The 9,858-nt window shown below is 28.5% G+C and overlaps 1 protein-coding gene across 11 annotated transcripts in view; it reads left to right on the top strand.

The window, feature by feature from the left end:
* The window catches only part of LOC100166854 (protein phosphatase 1 regulatory subunit 12A), a 62,709-nt gene that overhangs the window by 13,882 nt on the left and 38,969 nt on the right, over positions 1-9,858 (top strand). For 9 of the 11 annotated variants that reach the window (XM_029487133.1, XM_029487132.1, XM_029487142.1 and 6 more), the window contains 4 exons: positions 1,169-1,394; positions 5,235-5,366; positions 5,571-5,715; positions 6,030-6,202. In XM_029487133.1, the coding sequence (XP_029342993.1) occupies positions 1,169-1,394; positions 5,235-5,366; positions 5,571-5,715; positions 6,030-6,202 (676 nt within the window). The remainder of the gene's footprint in view (positions 1-1,168; positions 1,395-5,234; positions 5,367-5,570; positions 5,716-6,029; positions 6,203-9,858) is intronic. The other 2 variants (XM_029487139.1, XM_029487137.1) reach the window with 1 other exon arrangement.

Genomic DNA, 9,858 nt, shown 5'->3' with positions numbered 1-9,858 from the left:
TCTAATTTTTAAACTAACGGAGACAACAAATTTCTCTGCAACGTCCCCTTAATTATTATATTGGAAGTAGAATATTATTATATAATCATTAATACATACATATAGGTAATACTATTTTATAATAATAAATAATAATTGAAAGAGCAAAGTTGTTAAAAACACATAAGAAATTTAGCTTAAGTTTAACATAACCACTAACCACCATAAAACCATTTTATTATACTTTTAATTTAATATTTATACTAATTAACTATCTACCCATTAAGTTATAAACGACATTTTTTATTAATTAAAAAATCTTTTATTATTTCCTTGATTTTAAAATAATATAGTGTACCTTTTTTAAAATGTTATAATTTTTATTTTAGATTCTGAGTAGAGTAATAAATGTATTGATTTTACAATATGTGTATTTTTTTTGTGTATGTGTATTGTGTATACATTTTATAATAGATAATATGTTTCAATCTTTAACTTTGAGGGTGATTTCCTAACCTATTCATACCCTTCTACTGTAATTTTTTATCGACTTAAAGTTAATAACAATAATATATGATATAAATATATACTATTATAATAATTTATAACATAATCGATTCTATGGTTTTGGAAAAAATTTGTTTTTTCATATCAATAATATAATATTAGCTATATAGCATAAAATAGTATACTAACTATTATAATAGTAATATAAATGCAGAATCGATTATACTTGGTAGTATTAATCTCCATTCAGTATCATTTTCTATGCAATGATTTATTATTAAATTCAAATTAAATACATCCATTACAGTGACCTACTCAATGGCAAGGTACACTCTATAGCAGGGCATAACCAGCTATTTAATATTGTCTAATATTGTTTACTTATAGTCTGTGGAGTACCGTTATAGTGAAGTTATAAAATATTTATTGATTAAAATATAACTATTAAAACTATAATATGTAAAATATTTTATACATATTTTGATAATTTAGTATTATGTGATAGATTCCGAGTTCTATAGTTATTAATTTATGTTTAAAATAAAACTTGAGTTATGTTTTATCTAACCACATTATCAATATTTGTTTTGTACAATTTGAACTAGCATTGTGTATTCAATTTAATATTTTTTGTATAATACATTCTTAATAATGACATTAATATAAGATTATTTTAATTTAGGTCATTTGTTCCTCCGGTTAGAGATGACGAATCAGAAACTCAACGAAAAGCACATGCTAAACGTGTTCGAGAAACTAGACGTTCCACTCAAGGAGTGACTTTAGAAGAACTAAAATCTGCTGAACAAATTGTTAAGCAAAAAAATCAGGATACTGGCAAAAGCAAATTAAGCAACTCTCAAGTGGAAACAAATAATAACTCCACAAACAATATTGGAATACCACACGTAAGTAAAATGTTTATAATTTATATAAAAATGTATTTATTACCATTTTTATCCTTTAAAATCTAGTAAATTTAAATGAGTTGCAACTAAATAATTTTATATCAATATAATATATTATAATATGTATAACTTGCCAATCCTGGTACATTTTCAATCTGAAAATAAAATTGTTGTTCAATCTTGTAGTATTTTAGATTTTGAGCTTATTTTTTGATTTTATTGATTTTACCAAGGTTACTAAGAAGTATTATTTTTGTCTGTAGAAATTTTCACATCAGAAAAACCACTTTAATATTATGTGCTGTTAGTGGTAGATTTGGATCCAGATTATTCTACACCATTTTCTAGACATGATAACATTTTCAATTTTTGCTCTTTTTGAGTTATTTATAAACAATTGAAATTTTCCATTTTTTTTATTATTGTAGCTAAAATTATCAAAGAATTCAAAAAATATAAAGTTGTTTTGTTCTTATAGAAATTAAAAAATATCAAATATACATAGTTAGTTCAAATTTTTTTTTTAACTTTACAAGTTCCAATTTTGACAAATTGTGAAAATGTACACATAAAAAATGTAACAAAATGTAACTATTTTGTGGTTAAATATTCTTAAAATTCTTAATTTTAATATTTAAGACTTAAAAAAGTAATAGGTGATTCCTCATTAGTTGTTCTTGGTAGTCACATTCAATTTTATGGGCATTGGTAATTACAATTTAACAAACATATACAAAAAGGATTTTAAATTTTGAATAACACTACATATTGTTTCAAACTTTAGGTATAATTGTTTTATAGTTTATACTTAGAGCTTTATAAGCTAACATAAATAAACACATATATAAATGTGTAGTGTGTCATAGATATATGTGTTTATACTTTATAGTACTTGTATACTAGTATAATATTAATGTTTTAGAATTTAGATTCTGAGCGGAGCAATGAATACATTGGTTTTACAATGAAGTGTTCGTGTGTGTTTGTTGTATTTTATTTTTCTGTTATCATGTTTTAGAGCAGTAGTTTTCAATCTTTAACTTTGAAAGTGGTATCTATAAGCAAATTGAATCTAGTTAGTCAAATATTCAAATACTTTGGGGGATTAAAAGTAAAAATCCCTGTACTTTTTATTTTAAACTAAAGCAAAATTACTAGAAGTCAAAAATATTAACACAAGTTTTAAAAACTAATTTTGTTTAAAAATTCCATAATATTGTAGACTTTAAATGTTCATAAAATATTTATATTGCCTAACATTTTCTAGACATAGTATAATTTTCAAAACGTGTAACTCTTTTTGAGCTATTTATATAGATACATCATAAACCTTTGATTTATTACAATGTTCTCATTAGTTTCTCTTACTAAACATAAGAAAAAAAGTTGAACGTGCACCCACATTCATTTTAAATGAGGGTTGGAAGTTAAAATATTCTAATATGTTTAGTGTTTTTTCTATAAATGTTGATGATAATGTTTACATTTTGTCAACAATTTTAAAAATACAAAAATTGCAAAAACTTTAAGCATTTGAGAATGAAATTTTGATACATTTTGACTGTAAATTGGATAATTAAACAAAAAGTAACGATTTTAGTTATTTTTTTGTAATTCAAGCTTTTGCCATTATTTATTTTTATATGTATATAAAGCACTGAAATTTAAAAAATATATTTTAGATTCATTTTAAGCTATTGATACAATGAACCTTTTTACATCGTTCTAAAGTATGTCTCATTTGACTTAACATTTAATAGGTAACAGATATTTAGTAATATTACATAAAACAAAATTAAAATGATTATTATTATTTAATATAATATGCAATTTGTTTTTTTGCAAAAATTAGCTCAACTACCGTATTACTAATTGAATAATTAATTATTAATATAAATATTTAATAAAATATCCTCAAAAATGTAAAGGGTCACAGATTATCTCCGCTCAGAATTGTTTTTCTTACCTATACACTTATTTATCATTGAATTCAAATTTAACACATAGATTGCAGTGACTTACTCAATGAACTCATGATGCCTATTATACAGAAGAATTTCTTCCCCGGTTTTTATAAAGCCAGTTTTTGTAATTATATATATACATATATATATATATATATATATATATATATATATATATATATTAAACAATGTCTTTTCAATTTTTCACTTAATAAAATGTGCTATTTTGTACGTTAGTAAGACGGAGACAAAACTTATGGGCTTTACTGCATTAAGTGTATTCAATGGTATAGTTTAAACACAATTATTTTGTTTTGTTTTATTTTTATTTTTATTAAATATACGGGATACGATTAGACCTACCAACGTTTTTTATGTATATTGTGTGCTATAAATCTACATTAACTTTTAAAATTAAAAACTTTTTGACCATTTTACATCATTATTCATGACTTCAAACTTTGTAATTTATAATAATATATATTATATAAATAAGAACTTTATAATTTAAAAACCCTCAAGTAGAACTTCTAAATAATAAATTCTTGTTCTACCCTCAGTGGATTTGCGTTTACTTTTGAAATAGGTATTTACATTTTAATAATATAAACCATAAACTACAAATCAAAGAACATTGTTTATTAGGGTTATTCTCATTTTGCTGTTATTTCTGCTGGTGTATAATTATTTCTTTCACGGAATTTTTCCCTCAGATCTTTATATTACTTTTATCATAATAATGTCATACATTTATGATTATTAATAAATTATACAATTCACAAGTTGTACACTTTCTTTGATATCATATGTTTATTATATACCAACAATTTTACTGCAAATGTAAGATGTATTAATTTTCAAGTTGTATAAAACAAATTATTATATATTGTATTGTTCATGTATACCAAAATTTTGATAATTTGCCAAAATATTGAAAGTTTTTAAATTTCAATATTCTTATGACCCATTTTTAGTTCCAAATAAAAATAAGTATAATATAATGAAACATCTACGGTGTTAATTTTAGAACCATAAAAACATTTTTCATACTAGAACAGTTTTACCAAAAAACATGTACATTAAGTATATTTTGTATACATTATACTTACATTACTTATGAATTTTTAAAACTGTTTAAAATAATAAATTCAATCCAAATTTTACTTGACACATAAAATGTATTTTAAAATTAAATCAATGCTAAATTTAAGTAGCTCTTTTTACATTTATATTAATTGTATCATCTACTTATAAGTTATATTTTAAAATATTAATCAGAACACAATATTTTCAAAACCTTGTATTCAAATTTAATTATCTTAAGCTTTGAATAGAGAGTTTTATAACATAACCTATTTCTAGGTACATCATTAAAAAGTATATAGTGCTTACACTTAACAGTCTTACACTATATAATAATTTAGTTTATCTTTTTATGAAGTAAAATTCTTATTTTTTGAAATATCTATGATAAAATGAAAATTTAATTAAAACAATTTTCTAAGAAAACCCATTATTGTTTTTTAAATGCCCAAGTATTTTGAAAGTATTCTAAGCTAAACCGTATACATTGTAATGGTTTTTTTTTTTTTTTATCAAAACGTTTTTATTTAACATTATACAAATATTATTATAAATAATTGGTATCACGAAGTTAATGAGTCTTAGGAATTATAACAGTGGTTCACTGATGCATAGTTATTCATTGGTGCAATCTGAAACTTATGTACGTTTAATTTTTTTGTATGTAATAAAAATGAATTAATCATGATATTAAATTACATCTTGGGAATTCACTTTGAAGGGTACCTTCTTCTTAATAGGTACTATTGTCTATTATACGTCATTATTACTATCTAGTTTAATAATTTGTCAGGCTAAAAAAGAAGAGCATGTAACTGTTACGGCTACGATTACTCCATTGCCCCGAAATATTCCATCTAACATGCCAGATAGCTGTTTGGAACGAAGGCCGTCTTGGAGACTTAGGGTCGAAAACGGCAGCAAGGTTTGTTGACATTTCTGTGTGTAGAGGAATTTATGGTCCCGTTTGAATTATGTTAGTTTTGTGATGATTTAAAATGCTCTAGAGTTGTATTGTTTTTTGCTATGTCTAATAATGTGCTTTGCACTGTGTTAATGTGTTTCTGTACTTAATTTTAATATTATTACGTATTTATAATTACATGTTTATTTGACTTGATTTTTACAGTTTTTGCTTGAAGATGCTCGATCTAATGAAGCAGTTCCAAAACCTCCAACAAAGTCACACATTCCGTCATCTCCTGATACTAGTGCAGATACAACTGTCACATTACCATTGAGGCGTCCTTCACCTAAAGAAATTGACGATAAAGGTGATTTTTGTTAAGTATATATGACATCTAATTGACGTCATTGGTGTATTATGATCTTATATATATATATATATAAAAATATTGAATGTAAATTCTGGCCAATATCCAACTTATCATTATCTTTGTTTTCTAGCTTCATAAGCTACTTAATTTAGTACACATTCCACTAAGTGTAAATAGTGTAGTAAATGTGTGTTAAGTTCATAGTTAAATTCCATTTTTTTCCTTGTGTAACTTACTAATTATTGTTGGAATCATGTCTTATTTTATTGATTCAATATAAGTATGTATTTGATGTTCTTCTTTTTATACAGATCAAGATAAAGAAAATGAATTCCGCAATCACCAGGCTACTCAAGCAGTTATACAAAGAAGGAAAAGGCCAAAGCGGAGATCTACTGGAGTGGTTCATGTTGATTTAGATGAAATTGATCCGGACAGACAAGATACCTCTTCTTGTGGCGGTACCGATGATAGTATCGGAGAGGTATGTTTGTTATAATAGTATATTATATTTTAAAATTTAAATTAAAAAAAAATAAGTTTGTATATTGAGACTACGGATAACACTTTGGTTGTCATATTATTATAAATAAAGTGTTTTTGTGTCAGCGCATAAGAGTTGTCATGTATGTAGAACAAGTTTAATGGAGTAAAAAAAAATTATTATTATTATTATTATAATACTTAAAAGTTGGGGTTTTTCCAATTATTGTTTTTGGATGTACGGTGAAAAGTTTGACTAATGAGTAATGTGTCGTTTGATATTTTTGGCAACTTTAAGTTTTCCTTCAATCATTTATTTAGAACGGCTACAATAAGTCAGTCCTATGTCAAATAACGCCTTCTCTATTGCATATGTATGCAATTCTATTTTCGATTCAGCTAATGTTCTCCGTAGTAAAATTCTATTTTTATTTTAAAGTTGGCTTCCGTCAAATCAAAGCCGTATTAAACGAATTAAAAACAATACATGCGCGATTTCTAAAATAAAAGTTTTTATGATTATCCCGAACATGAACACCGCCGCCGCCGCCGCACTTTGTCGTCCACTGGCCACGGGTGACCCTCCCCGCCCCCTTTCCCTCGAAAGTTCGGCGACGTACATCGTAAACGTTCACAACAATAATCGTATAATAATAATATAATATACCGCGTACTACACTCCGCAGCTAAGGGCACGTTTTTTTAAACCGGGCCTTTTCATTAGACCGAAAATAGATCACGGTCACTGTACATACGGCGGCCTCTGCTTCACGCGACACGTCGTTTATTTGCCGTGCGCCAGTCGTTCGTTGTCCGCCGGTGAACGAGTCCCGCTCAGCCGCGTCTCATCACCACGCAGATTCACCATGAGCTCTTATACCAACAATATCCGAAAGTCCAGACCGTCGTCCTCATCTACGTCCTCTTACGCCAGGCCCAGGAGTGTTTACAGTTCTCCGTCCCGGAACAGCGCCATGTACTCGTCCCTGGGCTTGTCCGCGCCCTATCTCGGCACGTCGTCCTACTCGTCCACCATTCCTTCATATTCCACGTCCACGTACGGCGGCACCGCATCCGGATACGGTGGCCTCACCATCACCCCGTCGTCGTCGTCGTCTCCCAATTTTTCGTCGTATTCTGGCCGGACAGCGTCCCCGTCGTCGTCGCTCCACTCGCACGCCTCTTCATCTTCTCGCCACTCGCACGCCTCTCCGTCGTCCCGCCACTCGCACGCCTCACCATCGTCCCGCCACCCCCACACCTCCCTCAAAAGAAACTTCTACCAAAGTCCACTGACCAGATTCGACTCGTCAAACTCGTTGGCGTCTAGTAAGAGCTACGGATCCGAGGGTTACGTGGTAAGCGAACTAAACGTGCAGGATAATAATATATACCAAGCTGGTCACGTAAAGTGGGTCTATATGGTTTTTTTTAGGATGATTTGTGTAATACTGAATGAATACGATAACAGCTAAATTAAAAGAAAAATCAATTTTATCACTTCCGCCAAGTACAGAAAAAATTCCGGCACCATTTTAAATATAACGAGTGATCTACCGATCTACCTATCAGTTTTCGTATTGTGAATTACGATTGAATGTATTATCTACCCATAAGTAGTGCCAGATTAAGGAGAAATGATAGCATACACTTTAGGTCCCATAATATACACAAATACTGACTATCTCTTAGTACGGAATTGGTATGGATGATGCGCAGTCCATAATATATTGTTATTATGTCTATGGGTTGCACTTGTCTATGCGTTATGAGTTTGAGCTGGTTTGTAAAAATTGCTATTTGTTTAGGCGACTATTTTTAATATCCTGTAATAATGTGTTGAGCTGTATTTTATCAATCCTCTCGGCTCTCATTACGACAGACTCGAGACTATCCGCAAATCCCATGAATAAACGACAAAATGCGTTTTTCTAGTGGTTAAATTCACTAAAAACATAATTTTCAATCGAAATTCAGTTTATTTTGTTTTCTGTTTTCAATTTAATATCCATATTTGGTACACTATGCCTACGTAGTAACTAGGGCCCGAATGTTAATGATCTAAGAAAGAGACATTTATGACATAAAGAACCCAAAAAATGCCTTGAAAATTGTTATATATTAATGACCTACATACTTATTAACCGCTCACAATATTGTTGAAGTTAAAATTAAAAATTCCCGTTTATAAACATACGTTAGTATGCGTTACTGCGTTATAGTAACGTTAAGTAGACGTAATAAAGTTGTAGTTTTTTTCGTTTTGTGGAAAATATAAAAATATTGGTAATAATAACAAATAATGAGGAAAAATGTACTACAACGAAAAAAATTACATTAAAAGTTTTTTGCGTATTTTGTGTTTTAATTTAAAACACAAAATACGCAAAAATGCAAAATAAAAATGAGTTATTTAGATTCTTACCGATGTTATTGAAATACATTTTAAGCTATGAAACCATCGTTCATGATGTTCCAAACAAAGATGCAAAAGTCATCAATATCCGGGCCTTAGTAACAACTAACACTATAACGAGTTTAGGCTGATATAATTAAATATAGTATTTTATCTTAATTTTTATAATTTTATCTTTTATATGATGGTATATTATATGATACTCACCGAAACATAATCTAAGAAACTCGCCAAAACACCTTTTTATTAGACGGGTAAAAGGTAATTCGCCCAAAAACATGCTTCACTTATCTATAATAAAATTAATTTATTGTTATTATCGTTAATATAATATATTATACGTCTATGCGTTAACCGAACAAAAAATTAACGGAAATTATGCTTTGACTCAGATAATAGCTTTTCTATATTGTTTATTATAATAGGCAATAATAATATTGGGTGCCTTTGAAAATGCGTTTGGGTGAATTACCTTTTTACCCACATTATTAAAGTAATGTGTTTGGGCGAGTATGATACAATATAAAAGATAAAATTGGAAGTTTATAAAGATTATAAGATAAAAATAATATATAAAATATATAGGGAATTTTATATCAATCTAAATATGGCACATAGTTTCAATATTTAATCGCACATTCGCACACACAAAAAAAAAGGTGGGTAAGTGGATGTCTCTGTGCTGTACAGTAGCCAGTAGATTACAAGTGGGTCACTGTAATGGATGGTGTTAATTTTGAATTCAATGATATAATATCATTGTATAAGATAAACAATTCGGAGCAAAAACGGTCAGTCAGCCTATGACAGGGATGGCAAACCTATGTCACGGAGTGACACGCACATATTATTTCAGTGACACGCCAATTTAAAATATAATTCATAATTTTTATATTTTTACTCCAAAGAAAATATTGATAATTTGATATATAAATCTTTAACTTATTATTGGAATATATCGTAAGATATTGTATTCTGTACTCAGGTACTCTACTCCATTTCCTAAGCTCGTAAACGATTAGATTAGATTATAAATAAATTTTTAATTGATTTGATTTTACACGCAGTTATCAGTTTACGGAGTAAAGGTTAGGTTACGCAGTAAAGGTTTGTCATCCCTGGCCTATGATATTAGTGTATTTGATAATATTATTGTGATCAGTGGCGTGTACATAGGGTCCAAGTGTTGCTCGGGCAACACCTTAAATATGGGGTGGGTGGGGTATCAGTAGATGAAAAAA

Source organism: Acyrthosiphon pisum, chromosome A1, assembly GCF_005508785.2.
Source record: "Acyrthosiphon pisum isolate AL4f chromosome A1, pea_aphid_22Mar2018_4r6ur, whole genome shotgun sequence".
Lineage (NCBI taxonomy): Eukaryota > Metazoa > Arthropoda > Insecta > Hemiptera > Aphididae > Acyrthosiphon > Acyrthosiphon pisum.
Note: the sequence above shows the minus strand (reverse complement) of the source record. Positions and strands in the feature narration are given on the sequence as shown.